The following is a 13,878-nucleotide window of genomic DNA, read 5'->3' on the forward strand; positions in this document are numbered from 1 at the left end:
ATCGGAACTCTTACTTGATAAGAAACCTTAAGAGAGAAAAAGAAAAAGAATACAAAGTAAACCATCTTTTTTGAATGGGGGGTTCTAGTTGGACCTCCAAATTTGCTATTTGGACCTCTCCTACTTATTGGACCTCTAATTCACTTTTTTAAATACTTAAGTAGCTAAGTGCACCTCCTTAATTTTACCAAAATATTCTTGAACAATTAAATTTATTCTTCAACAATCTTTTGTTCTTTTTTTAAAATCTCAATTAATTCAACTAAGAGAAGAAGAAGTAGAATGAATTGACCAAAAGAAGCTGCAATTTTTGATGTCTGATTTAGTGGAGAGTAAAACTAGCCCTATTGCTCCCTCAAAGAAAGTGAAGATGCCTGAATTCCCTACAAAGTTTAATGCAAAATCTCTTGGATTAGTGGAGACCTCAGGTGGTTTGCTAGTGCCTGTGGAGGTTATGATGCCTAAACCGGTAAAAGTAGAGCTTCCTGAAGGCAAGAAGAAGAGAGGGAGGACATTGGGTGCCAAGAACAAAAATCCTCCCAAAGCAAAAAAGATTCCTGCTGAAGATGTCCTGACTGTTCTGTATTCGGGTAAGCCTCCAAGCCCTGGTCTAAAGGGCAAGGAGAAGATATAGGGTTTTTCTTTATGTTTAGCCTATAAACTATGAAAATGTCTTGGATAGTTATAGGCTCGCTTTAAAAAGTGAGCGGTAAGTTCTAATATAGTTAGTCTATCCTATGTACCACTATGGCTCCTCCACGAAGTCTTGTCTGGCCATTGGAATGTGTCAGCGGATAGGTATGTAATGGCCTTCTTGGCATGAGTTCTTATAAATGAAATTTCATTAGTTCAAAAAAAAAAAAAAATTGACCAAATTGCATATTTGGACTGGTCAAGTAAGTCAAGTTTCAGGTATTAACGTTGCTCGTGAGTCTTTCGGGTATTAACGCTCGAACTCAAAGAAGAGCCTTTCCTAAAAGCGAGATTCTTTGTTGTTGCTTCCCCCGGTTCTATGAATCAATCCAACATTTTGGAGTGTCGTAAGCCATGGAGAATTGAAGATATAAGTTTTGAAGCAAAAAGTTAAGGGAAGCAGCATAACAAATTGAGAAATTTTTGTTACTGTTGCATTCATCTATCCCTTCCTAAAGTTGAAACAAATAAGGAGTAGTTTTGCATTTTTGCTTGCTACAAGTATAAATGCCAAACTTATCTAATTCCATCTTCAAAACATGGGACTTTAATCGAAAACAATAACAATTTGAAAATTTCTACAAATGTATCATCTCGCACCCAAGCATGGGAGCTTGAAGGGAGAACATAATTTAAAAATAAAAAGAAAAATGTCGTTAGTTTCTCGTAAGAGGAGGTAAGAAGAGTATTTTTTTTTTTTCCTCTTTCTCTCTGTATTCTTATCTGTCTTTTCATATGAGTTGACAAAATCCAATAACTATTGAAAAAAGATGGAGGTCCATATAACAAATTTGGAAGTACAACTAAAACTACTATTTTTTGAATATGTTTTTTATTGGAACTCTTACTCTATAAGAAACCCCCTTACCCCTTGGGAGAGGAAACGAAAAAGAATATAAACTTTTTTGAATCTGTGTTGGACGAGCGTGTGTTTTTGGTTCCTTAATAAGCTGAGCCCTTGTCGTTTTCTTTTTCTCGAGTTATATATGCGTCTCCTCGTTTTACGCATTCTCTCTTTACGAAATGGAAAAAGCAAAAGGAGTGTCACTGTGCTCTTTTCATCTTCCAATGCCATCTTGACCTTAACCCTTGAAGACTTGATCGAGCGGACGACAATCTTGTTTTGTTTTCATGATCAAGAAGGATCAGGAAGTGAGTCATTGAGTAAGAGACTAAAGAGTACTCAATGGGGAAGAAGAGTAAGCTGAAACAGGAACTAGTTACAGATACTAGCAGCCTAGTGGGTTTGGTATTCTCTTGGTCTATTTCGGATGTTCTCAATGAAAATCTTTACAGAAATCAGGTTTGTCTGGGTAATATCTTTCATGCCTTTATTACATTTTACAAGCACTTCTTCTTGCTTAAGGCCCAGTTCTCAAAAAGAAAAGTAGCTTTTCTTAACTTGTTTAGCATCAACTACTGAGAACCTACAAATTCTTTTCCCTCCTTTCATGGTATCCTAGCTTGGGTTAAAATTTGAGTTCTTTGTTTGTTCTGTATTGCAAATTAATGGAAGCACTTGTAAAAGAGAATATGTGTGAAAACTCTCATCTCTCTCTCTCTCTCTCTCTCTCTCTCTCTCTTTCTATTAGTCAGATTTAGTTAAGTCTATAATCAAAATGGTTGAAGAAAAGGTCATATTGATATTGCAAAGAAATTTTCGGATTTCCCTAATAAAATAGTTTATTAGCTCTGCATTACATTGGCTCTGCATTTATGGTAAGGTAAGTTTGATTCTGCATTGATAGCACTTCCAATAATATTGGCTCTGCATTTTGAGTCAATCCACTAGTGGCATTGGATATACTAAATTAGTTTGAACTTTGAACTATGAAGTGCTTATCTTTTGGTCAATTTATTTCTTTCGTTTGTGCACTTAACAGGTGCAGAGGATCCCCGACACATTTGTGACTTTGACGAGTTACAAGAAATCATTCATTCCTTCACTTGTTGAGGAAACTCATGCTGATTTACTATCGAATATGAAGACTCTGTCACATGCACCTACTTGTGAAATTCTGACAATTGAAGATTCAGCTGGACCTCCTGGTGACTTGTTTTACGATATAACGTATTATAGAGATACAGAAACTGATGAGAATCACAAAGGACCGATATATGAGCCACAGGTTGGAGATATCATTGCCTTGACAAATGTTAGACCAAAATGCATTGATGATTTGAACAGGCCTCCAAGGTTCTATCTAATTGCTTATGTTGATGAGGCAAAAGATGTTGATGAATTTCCTGATGATCTCCAGTTCAAAATACTATCATCGAAGCCTATCAACTATGGAGAACCAGACATGCATACGAGCAAGAGAGAAACACTTTTTGCTGTCTATCTTATGAACTTGACAACAAATCTCCGTGTATGGAAGGCTTTGAACTCAGAGGGAAATACAAATATCATTAACAAAGTTCTGCAACCCAAGTCAGATGTATATATTTATATATAGAGACTCATATAAAATTTCCCTCGACAATTAATTTGTCTATACTTTTCACACTCTCAATATGTTTATTTTTTTTTTCCCTTACAGGATGGGGAATCTTGTTCAGTTTGCTTCTCCGGGGAATCTTGTTTAGTTTGCTTCTCCAAAGAAAAATGCAATGCTGGCATTTCTGCTATATGGCCTACAATTTGCTCTCAAAATCTAAATGAATCCCAAGAGGCTGCAGTTTTGAACTGTATCAGTTTGGCTCAATGTCATCACCAGAATTCTGTAAAATTAATATGGGGTCCTCCTGGTACTGGCAAGACGAAGACAATGAGTCTGACACTTTTTGCTCTCTTTCAGTTAAAGTGCAGAACTCTCACATGTGCTCCCACCAATATTGCAGTGCTAGAAGTAGCCACAAGACTCCGGAGATTGGTTAACCAGTCACTCGAGTATGGCAGGTATGGACTAGGAGATATAGTTCTCTTTGGTAACAAGAAGCGAATGAAGATTGACAACAATGATGATCTTCGTGACATATTTCTTGATCATCGTGTTAAAATCCTCATCAAGTGTTTGGTCCCTTTATCTGGGTGGAAACATTTGTTAGAATCAATGATACATTTACTTGTTGATCCTGAGGAACAATATTCTTTGTATTTGGAAAAGAAAGCTGAAAAGCAGAAACAGAATGCACAAAAAAATGAGGAGGATAATCGAAAACATAATGGAGATGAAGATTGTCCTTTGACATTTGTGGAGTTTGTGAAGAATGAATTTGATTCGATCAGTCAGGAGCTGAAGATTTGTATGGTAAATTTGTACACCCACTTACCAACTTCTTGCATTTCACTCAAAGTGGTGAAGGACATGGTCAGAGCTTCGGGTTTGCTCAAATCTATTGAATCTTCATTGCATTCTATTCGTGTTGCTAATGAAGGGTTTAAGTTACTCAAAGATTTCAAAGTTCCTAGAACTGTTGTTCGTCGCCTTATGCAGTTGAGAACAGAGTGTACAAACACACTAAAGTCGCTTCCAATGGAATTCTCTGTTCCTAGTATTAACAAATATGCATTAAAGAACTTCTGCCTAGAAAATGCTTGCTTAATATTCTGTACTGCATCAACTTCTTCCAAATTGCATGTTGTAGCAGGAACAAGACCATTGGAGTTGTTGGTCATTGATGAAGCTGCTCAGCTTAAAGAATGTGAATCAGCAATTCCTTTACAACTATCTGGTCTCCGCCATGCTATCCTTGTAGGAGATGAGAGGCAACTCCCTGCAATGGTCAAAAGCGAGGTTATGTTTATCCCTTGCATTTTCCATTCTTTTCACAGTGTGATAGGTGTTTACAATGACAGCATCTAAATAAATGTGATAAATTACTAGATTGCAGCAAGTGCTGATTTTGGAAGAAGTTTGTTTGGAAGACTGGCAAAGTTGGGATACAAGAAGCACCTACTCAATGTCCAGTACAGGATGCATCCATCCATCAGTTTATTTCCAAAAAGGGAGTTCTACGACAACCAGATAGTAGATGGTCCAAATGTCAAAGAAAAAAGCTATGAGAGGTGCTTCCTCAAGGGAAAAATGTACCAATCCTATTCCTTCATAAATGTTGCCAATGGAAAAGAAGAATTGGATCACAGATTTAGTCGGAAAAATATGGTGGAGGTTGCTGTAGTCTCTGGGATAGTAGCAAGCCTTTATAAAGGTAATTATTGTAGTAAGTTGGTCGATGCTTATATTTATGTGATACATTGCAAAGACCTAAAAACTGGGTTTTGCTTTTTCTTTTTTGCCGCAGAATTCATTGGGACAAAGCAGAAAGTTAGTATTGGGGTCATATCACCATACAAGGCTCAAGTTTATGCAATTCAAGAGATACTCAGAAAATATACTGAAACTTCTCACACTGGCTTCTCTCTAAGTGTGCGAACTGTTGATGGGTTCCAAGGTGGTGAAGAAGATGTGATAATTATATCTACTGTCCGATGTAATGGGAAGGGGTCAGTTGGTTTCTTGTCGAACCAGCAAAGAGCAAATGTTGCCCTAACACGTGCAAGGTACTTTCTATAAAATTTCATTGTAGTTATGCTATACGATGCATCTCAGACATGTCTGATTTCTGCAATTGTTTCTGTGTAGGTATTGCCTTTGGATATTGGGGAATTCTTCAACTTTGATTAGTAGTGACTCTGTTTGGAAGAAGCTAGTCCTTGATGCCAAGAGACGGAATTGTTTTTATAATGCTGATGAAGACAGCAACTTGGCTCAGGCTATTACAGCTGCCCTGCTGGAGCTTGACCAACTTCATTCTCTGCTTAATATCGACTCTATGCTGTTCAAAAATGCTATATGGAAGGTGTGCTGCTACTTTCGCAAATTTTTCCCTATTGTAAACTTGACATTGTCATAGCATACAACAATCAGACCTTTATTGAGAGTATAGGTCTATTAACATTAATAAAAAGAGGGAGAAAATTGTTAAGTAAACAGGATAGATTAACGGGGAGTTACATCGCTAAATGGAATTCATCTGTGTATTCTCTAATAAAATGCAGTATGCTGTTCAGTAGTTAAAATATTCCTCATCTGTGTATCCCTCATCAATAGTTGCACGACATATAATTATTTCTTCTTTCTTTCCCACATAGGTTTGCTTCACTCACAACTTTTTGAGCTCCATAACAAAAATTAAAGACACTGTGATTCTTTGGGAAGTGCTTGCGTTATTAACCAAGCTTTCGAGTGGATGGCGCCGACCTCTTGAGGAAAAAGGAACTTTAGTGTATGATGGGACTTCTGCTCAACTGTTAGAGAAGTATAAAATCAATGGGAACTTGAATCTCATTTGGACTGTAGATATTCTCCAGGAGAATGGACATTACATCCAAGTTATGAAGTTTTGGGATATTTTGCCATTTTCTCATATAGCAGAACTAGCAAAGCGTCTTGACATTGTTTTTGGGAATTTTACAGTGGACAAGATGAACCGCTGCCGTCACAAATGCATTGACAGGTTTGTGATGTTTCAAATTTTATATTTTCATACATTTGTTAGTCCATGGAACTTTTATTCGATCAATTAGTGTCACAGAAATTTCAATTGTATTGGTGGAGCATATATGATTACTAATACTACTTTTTATCCTCTGTTTAAATCATGTACCATTTTCTTTAGGGATGTTGTTGTTCCAATGAGATGGCCGGTGGTTTTCAGCAATTCCCCTATGGCTGATCATGAGGAGTCCCTTTCAAAACCATTGTCTTCTTTCAGTATAACAACTAATCGAGAAACAGCAACTTCAACATATGGGTCAGCATATATTCCAACTTTTTATGGAAGTCATATATATTGTTTTTGAATAATCAAATAAAAGTAAACTATTTGAACAAAATGATACACAACTCTATTTGCTATAAATATTGGTTTTGGCAAATAGGAATCAACTACCATGTAGAAGAATGGATGTATAATTCTGAGCATGAAATCTTTTCCTCATCTTTACTGTAGGTGCTCATGTTGTTTAATGATGCTGGAGTTTATAGGCCTTAATTTAATTTGTAAATATCATATACTTAAACTCCAAATGTCTAAAGCTGGAGGTTATTCTCAGCAGCCTTATGTCATCATGTAGGTCATGATTTTGGTCACACATATTATCCACATTTTCTTGTTCATGTTGATAGATGATGTTAAAGTTCAAGTCCTGAAAACAAGGAATTAGTTTTCAATAGAAAAGATGGCCATATTCTTATTGATTACCAGATATATTTTGCAAGCATATATTTGAGCTAATGTTCCACTTGCTTCAATAGGAATACATCGAAAGCAGTAAAACCAATTATCCCTTCGAAAAGCAATGTCAATCAAAGAGAAAGATTGCTATGGAAAATAAAAGCTGAAAGAGTGAAGGATTTCAGCACTTGCCCTGAAGCTAACCCTGTGGACTTGTCAAAACCATTATCATCACTAAGTCTAGCAGATAAGCCAGAAGCATCTACATCCACTGACATGTAAGTCATAACTATCTGTTCTGACATGCATGTAGGAATCTAGTAGTCTGCACATAATGAAATAAACATATACGAAATGACTGGAGAGATGTTGAAGTTTATAGTCCTTAATTTAAATTGTAAAAATCATATACTTGAACGCCAAATGTGTAATGCTGGAAGTTATTCTCAGCAGCATTATTTCATCATATAAGTCGCGATTTTTGTCACACATTATCCACTTTCACTTGTGTTAATGTTGATAGGTGATGTTGAAGTTCATGTCCTGAAGAAGAGCAATTAGTTTTCAATAGAAATGATGGCCAATTCTTATTCATTACCTGATATATTTTGCAAGTATATATTTCAGCTAATGTACCACTTGCTTCGATAGGGAGACAGGGAAAGCAGTAAAACCAATTATCCCTTCGAAAAGCAATGTCAATAAAAAAAAAAGATTGTTATGGAAAATAAAGGGTGAAGAAGGAGTGAAGGATTTCAGCACTTGCCTTGAAGCTAACCCTGTGGACTTGTCAAAACCATTATCATCACTAAGTCTAGCAGATAAGCCAGAAGCATCTACTTCCGTTGACATGTGAGTCATAACTATCTATTCGGACATGCATATAGGAAGTCTAGTAGTCTGCACATAATGAAATAAACATAGACGAAATGACTGGGGCACAATTATTGGGTGCTATAAGTTGTATTGTAGGTGCTCATGTCGTTTAGAGATGCTGAAGTTTCTAGGCCTTAATTTAAATTGTAAAAATCATATACTTGAATGCCAAATGTGTAATGCTGGAGGTTATTCTCAGCAGCATCATTTCATCATGTAAGTTGCGATTTTGGTCACGCATTATCCACTTTCACTTGTGTTGATGTCGATAGGTGATGTTGAAGTTTATGTCCTGAAGAAGAGGAATTAGTTTTCAATAGAAAAGATGGCCATATTCTTATTCATTACCTGATACATTTTGCAAGCATATATTTGAGCTAATGTACCACTTGCTTCAATAGGGAGACAGGGAAAGCAGTAAAACCAATTATCCCTTCGAAAAGAAATGTCAATCAAAAAGAAAGATTGTTATGGAAAATAAAGGGTGAAGAAGGAGTGAAGGATTTCAGCACTTGCCTTGAAGCTAACCCTGTGGAGTTCTTGTCAAATCCATTACCATCACCAAGTCTAGCAGATAAGCCAGAAGCATCTACTTCCACTGACATGTGAGTCATAACTATCTATTCGGACATGCATGTAGGAAGTCTAGTAGTCTGCACATAATCACTTTTAAGAAATATATATATATATATATATATATATATGAAATAATTGGAGCACAATTACTGGGTGCAATAAGTTGTACTATTGGTGCTCATGTCGTCTAGTGATGCTGAAGTTTATAGGCCTTAATTTAATTTGTAAATATCATATACTTAAACTCCAAATGTCTAATGCTAGAGTTATTCTCAGTAGCATCATGTCATCATGCAAGTCGCAAAAATTATCCTCTCACTTGTTCATGTCGGTAGGTAATGTTGAAGTTCATGTCCTGAAGAAGAATTAGTTTTCAATAGAAAAGATGGCCATATTCTTATTCATTACCTGATATATTTTGCAAGCATATATTTGAGCTAATGTACCACTTGCTTGAATAGGAAGACATCGAAAGCAGTAAAACCAACTATCCCTTCGAAAAGATATGTCAATAAAAAAGAAAGATTGTTATGGAAAATAAAGGCTGAAGGAGTGAAGGATTTCAGCACTTGCCTTGAAGCTAACCCTGTGGACTTGTCAAAACCATTATCATCACTAAGTCCAGCAGATAAGCCAGAAGCATCTACTTCCACTGACATGTGAGTCATAACTATCTATTCTGACATGCATGTAGGAAGTATTGTAGTCTGCACATAATCACGATTAAGAAAATTAAACATATACGGAATAACTAGAGCACAGTTACTGGGTGCTTTAAGTTGTAATTGGTCTCTCAACTAGGAGTCAATTATTTTATGTTAAATATATTTTCTTAGCAACAAATGCATTTGCTTCTGGAACTTTTTAGGTGGCTAGTAAATTCAAACCATAGAATATCTTGCATATATGTTGTTAATTGACTATTACCAACTGCTATGCTGTACCTAGTAGGTATGATCACCAATCATGTTACTTCCCTATCAAGTATGTTGTGAACTTGTGATATAACTTTCACTGCTCCAAACGTGACCGTAATTGAGCCATTTCAAATGTGAAAAAGGCATCAAATGCATTTTCTTTCAATACTGTAGGCATATATGTTTATAAGCATTAAGTGACAATTGATTCTCTGCTTTTTTTGCTGCCTAATTGATTCTCTGCTTTTTTTGCTGCCTAATTGATTCTCTGCTTTGTGATCGAGTTGTTATAGTAATTGGTGATCTTGAGGTCTTTTGAGCTTGAGTAAAAAATTTAAGAAGTATAAGACCTAGCCTATATCCAACACAGCTTAAGCTTTGAACAGGTGCTAGACGAACTAGTTTATCACAAATGGTTGGAGCTTTGAATTAATTTAAACATAAACGTTTCACTGTTATTTTTGCGGGTTAGATATATTTGCGGACATACAATTCGGTTGATGTCATTAAAATTTATATCTGAGGTTTAGAAAGATGAAGTTCGTTTTAGAAAAGAAAAAAAAAGTATTATTAATTTTTTTTTCTGGTGTTGGTTTCATCAGGGAATCTGCGAAAAGATCCACTACCAAAAGCGATTCAAAAAGCACTGCGAGTCGAAGAAGGAGATCATCATCAAAACTAAAAGTCGGAGACCAGGTGTTCCTTAAGATTCGACCTTCTTGTGGAATTAAAAGGTATTTCAAAGGCGCAAAACTCACTCCACGGTTTACTGGTCCTTTTGAGGTTTCGGAGTAGTTGGTGAACATTCTTATCAAGTATCACTTCCGCCTAAACCATCCGGTGTCCGTGATGTATTCATATCTGTGTTTTGAAGAAAAACCATGAAGATGCTTCACATGTTTTGGATTGGAAAGATTTGAAAATTCACAAAGATCAATCCTGTGACAACAAGCTGGTTAGAATTGTCGATAAAAAAGAACAAATTCTTCATGGTAGGAACATTCCCTTTGTGAAAGTGATCTGGCAGTGTCATGGCATCGAGGAAGCAACAGGGGAGTTGGAGACTTAGTCATGGCTAAATATCCAGATTTGCTAGTGCTTTAGCTAACATGTAGAGAGAGTTTTCTGTTTTGACAAAAAAATTGTGAATTGTTTAATCCAAAACTTCATGCTGTCAGTATTTTAATGAAGTTTCTTATGTATGAATTACCAGAAGCGAGAGGTGCACACCAGAACAGTCCAATTGTTAGAGTGCATACTGGTCTCTGAAGGAGAACCAAATGCGTAGACATTGATTGAACACAGAACCAAAAATGCAGCATAATCACTACGGAATTGAACAAATTGCACATCTTGGACCGCATGGCTAAGAACTTTGGGTGCATAATTTGATAAAGAAGTGAGAAATATTGAGAAAGCAAGAAGCATTGGGTTAAGTTGATAAGCGATTAGGGACCCAAAACTGTTAATGGCTCAACGAGCCAATCCAATTAGTCATTGATAGTTGTAGAAACAATCAGATTCACCTAAATTCTCACTTCTTAGTCTCACAATATCGACATAGTACCCAGGTAGACAAGCACATCAGAACCTATAATCAACTTATACATTCTCTCATCAAGAACACACACAGAAATATCTAGTAAAAGACAATTACGAAAGTGAACTCAAATAGAATGAGCACCCGATAGCAATATCTCCCGCCTCTTTTCCAGCTGAACTTGTTATCTTTAAGACCTCTTTCACTTGACTACTAGAGAGGATAAAGAATATTACATTACTCAAATTGAAGAAGCACATTAAGAAGAATCCCATTATGAAGTCCAAGTTCCCTATAATGCAAGTCCTCTACTACCAAGTCCAAAACAATCATCAACATACTTGACCCAAGATAAAAGCAGGATGATCAGGCCTCACATCAAATGAAATTAACTCTCTAATTCATATATGGATCCCTAAATGACCAATTAAATCACATGACTTACTAATTAAACTACTGCAATGACTGCTTTAAACATCTGAACCTAATATTGCCAACCCTATATCACCACCAACTAAACAAACAAAAAGCAAATAGAAAATGGACATAAAAAAAAAAGCTACTTGAGACTAGGGTATCCGAGTCTTTGACCCGACTAATCCCTAGGTCCCCCGCCTGACCCCACAACATTTGGGGAACTGGAAACTCTAGCAATTGCTAGGTGGGTACCTTGGGAGAGGGTCGAACCCCAGACCACTTGGGAGCAAACCAAGGGCCTGACCGCTAGACCAACAACTCTTTGGACAAAAGATTGCAATTAAGAAATAGAAAAAGATATCTTATTCAGGTAAAAACAGATTGGAGAGTTCACGATAACCTAGTGAGTAGGTTCAGTTTGCAATTAGGAATGAAAAGAAAAGAACTACAGCTAAATTGCCTACAATATCAGAACATATTAGTCCATATAACATTCCTGATAGGTTATCTGAGTTTCATTACTCCAGCAGCTAAATGCAAAGGAACAAACACAAGGAGAACATAACAATAGAAGGGGTTCTCAGGGTCATTTCATCAAACAGCTGGTTCTCACAATTTATATTCACATCAACTTTAACTCTGAATGATTGAAAAGCAACACTCAGTTTACAGAACCACTTCAATTATATATTCCGATAAAACACAACATGCAGCTATAAACTCAATAAGTCAACTGATTAGACGAAAATTGATGTGCAACTGTATGGCGTATTAACCAAAACCAAAACCAAATTTCAGGTAGTGAAACTTACCGATGTGATTTTGGGACCAGGACGACCAAGCACAGCAGTCCTGACCTTGCTCTCAGAGCCATCAGCTTCAGTCTCAGTCTCGACGATGTCGACCTTCTCGGACTCGCTCTGCTTCGCGAAACAAAAGACACGAATCAATTTTCTACCAAACGAAAACGAAAACGAAAACGAAAACGAAAACCAAAACCTAAATTGCAATACCTAATTGCAGGCTCCGAAAACTTGGGACCGGGAGGACCAAGCACGGCAGTCTTCACCTTGCTCGCTTCAGTCTCGACGATGTCACCCTTCTCGGACTCGCTCTGCTTCGCGAAACAAAACCAAACACGAATCAATTTTCTACAAAACCAAAACCTAATTGCAGGCTCTGAAAACAGAAAACTTACAGAGGCACTCTCAGTCTTCTTCACCATTTCGGAGTCATCGGACTCGATCTTCTTCTCAGATTCGCTCTCACTCTCGTGCAGCATAGCTGCTACCTGTTCAGCAGAGGAGCTTGAAGACGAGGAAGCGCTAGCATCTGGATCTGCTTCTCCGATCAACGTAACCTCAAGCTTAGATTTCTCCTCCATTTCTTGATCGAGGATGAGGATCAATTCGGAAAGGGAATTAGGGTAAACAGAATTGGGAAGTGGGGTGAGAGAGGGATTGTATAGGGACTGGGTGATGGGCTGGCTGGAAATGTATTTGGGTCTCCCGGGTCGGTTAAAATTTTGGCGACTCATTTTGCATTTTGGTAATTCTAATAACATTTTCTATTTGCAATCCCTTAATTCTCTAATTCCCATTCCCTCGTTATTTATGTTATGTTTTGAATGAATTTTATCACCGAATCTCACTCAACTATTTTTCACTTGCAAACAACAATATTAACAAAAATAAAAATAAATAAAACCTCGCTCGAAACTATAACATTTTTTGACCAACTACCTTTCACACAGTTTATAGTTACAAGAATGTTTGCTGACCTCAGCAATGATTATCTCCTAATTTTTCGGCTAATTTTGTTACACAGATTTAGCTAACTATTGCAGGAGCTCATTCACGAGTATTGTGCAATTTGGGGCTGTTATCAGCTACAGCTCCAAGAGGATTTTGTTTGTGTTATGAAAGAGGGAATTACTTCCTAGGTTGACTAGGAATGGTTGGTCTTATTTATTTAGTTCTATTTACTCTTAAAACGCAACGTTTCATTTTAAATTGAGATTGGAATCTCCTAGCTGTTTTGGATATTTTTGTAGGCCAGTGTCATGCATGTCAACATCTCAGCGATATGAGTTGACAATTCTGAGGATTTCTATATCCGTTACAATACAATTTGCTTTTGCTTTAGTCCTTTCTCTGCATCTTCTTTGTTCTCTCTCTCTCTCTCTCTCTCTCTCTCTCTCTGATTCTGGAAGTTAGGGCTAGTACCATAACAATTTTGTACCCTAGCAATTATTTTTTTACCAATTTAACACTCATATATTAAATTTTCTTTGGAATATAATTACTTAATAAGCATAATATAGTAAATTATAAAATAGAAAACAAAAGAAAAAAAATAGTAGAAAACGTGGGAGTTGTACGAAAAACTTTCCCACTACCTTTAACTTCTCTACACACATATAGTGGGTGGGCCCTCGATCTTGACATTCAGGCCACAGTACCAGTAGCAAAAGCAATGGCTCTTGGAGATAGCTTAACTAGTGCTTGAGCAAAAGGATACCCAAGAACTGAAGTAGAAGGTGACTCAGAAACTAGTTATTGATTCAGTAAAAGGAGTCATTAAACCATCGTAGAGGCTTCTTAAAGTCATTCAAGACATTAGAACACTCACAACTTCTTTTGATGCCATCACTTTCAAGCATATCTTTAGAGAAGC

General features: G+C 36.7%; 2 protein-coding genes across 23 annotated transcripts in view; one reads left to right on the forward strand and one right to left on the reverse strand.

The window, feature by feature from the left end:
* LOC112195054 overlaps window positions 1–10,079 on the forward strand; it is an 81,366-nt gene extending 71,287 nt beyond the window's left edge. The window contains exons 1-13 of one of the 3 annotated variants that reach the window (XM_024335385.2): window positions 1,700–1,996; window positions 2,577–3,134; window positions 3,237–4,433; window positions 4,524–4,848; window positions 4,942–5,200; window positions 5,283–5,499; window positions 5,792–6,156; window positions 6,319–6,453; window positions 6,957–7,154; window positions 7,528–7,728; window positions 8,154–8,357; window positions 8,790–8,987; window positions 9,848–10,079. In XM_024335385.2, coding sequence (XP_024191153.1) covers window positions 1,880–1,996; window positions 2,577–3,134; window positions 3,237–4,433; window positions 4,524–4,848; window positions 4,942–5,200; window positions 5,283–5,499; window positions 5,792–6,156; window positions 6,319–6,453; window positions 6,957–7,154; window positions 7,528–7,728; window positions 8,154–8,357; window positions 8,790–8,987; window positions 9,848–10,040 — 4,167 coding nt within the window. In that variant the 5' untranslated portion in view covers window positions 1,700–1,879 and the 3' untranslated portion in view covers window positions 10,041–10,079. Of the gene's footprint in view, window positions 1–1,699; window positions 1,997–2,576; window positions 3,135–3,236; window positions 4,434–4,523; window positions 4,849–4,941; window positions 5,201–5,282; window positions 5,500–5,791; window positions 6,157–6,318; window positions 6,454–6,956; window positions 7,155–7,527; window positions 7,729–8,153; window positions 8,358–8,789; window positions 8,988–9,847 lie in introns of those variants that run through there. The other 2 variants (XM_024335389.2, XM_024335386.2) reach the window with 2 other exon arrangements.
* On the reverse strand, window positions 4,281–12,764 carry LOC112195055. Of its 20 annotated transcripts, XR_005808496.1 has the most exons (5): window positions 12,401–12,764; window positions 12,216–12,319; window positions 12,015–12,125; window positions 10,004–10,184; window positions 8,440–9,035 (listed from the first exon to the last, which is right to left on the reverse strand). XR_005808496.1 is itself a non-coding variant. In XM_024335393.2 (4 exons), the coding sequence occupies exons 1-4, from the start codon at window positions 12,737–12,739 to the stop codon at window positions 10,064–10,066; spliced, it is 672 nt and encodes a 223-aa protein (XP_024191161.1). In that variant the 5' UTR covers window positions 12,740–12,758; the 3' UTR covers window positions 10,029–10,063. The 20 variants fall into 20 exon arrangements, 13 of the variants coding, with proteins under 13 accessions (XP_040372619.1, XP_040372618.1, XP_040372620.1 ...); XR_005808497.1 differs by lacking the exon at window positions 10,004–10,184 and adding an exon at window positions 7,778–8,405 and having other exon boundaries at window positions 8,902–9,035; window positions 12,216–12,759; XR_005808498.1 differs by lacking the exon at window positions 10,004–10,184 and adding an exon at window positions 7,778–8,405 and having other exon boundaries at window positions 8,902–9,035; window positions 12,015–12,122; window positions 12,216–12,753.
* Between the last annotated feature and the right edge of the window lie 1,114 nt (window positions 12,765–13,878).

Source organism: Rosa chinensis, chromosome 3 (assembly GCF_002994745.2).
Source record: "Rosa chinensis cultivar Old Blush chromosome 3, RchiOBHm-V2, whole genome shotgun sequence".
Taxonomy (NCBI): Eukaryota; Viridiplantae; Streptophyta; class Magnoliopsida; order Rosales; family Rosaceae; genus Rosa; species Rosa chinensis.

Bases quoted from the DNA above. Each gene is read 5' to 3' on its own strand.
- LOC112195055 (XM_040516678.1), bottom strand. From the start codon at position 12,739: ATGAGTCGCCAAAATTTTAACCGACCCGGGAGACCCAAATACATTTCC. The intron at 12,123-12,215 runs GTATTGCAATTT...TTCGCGAAGCAG, and splicing joins TTTTCGGAGCCTGCAATTAG to AGCGAGTCCGAGAAGGTCGA. The intron at 10,185-12,014 runs GTAAGTTTCACT...TTGTTGTCACAG, and splicing joins CTGGTCCCAAAATCACATCG to GATTGATCTTTGTGAATTTT.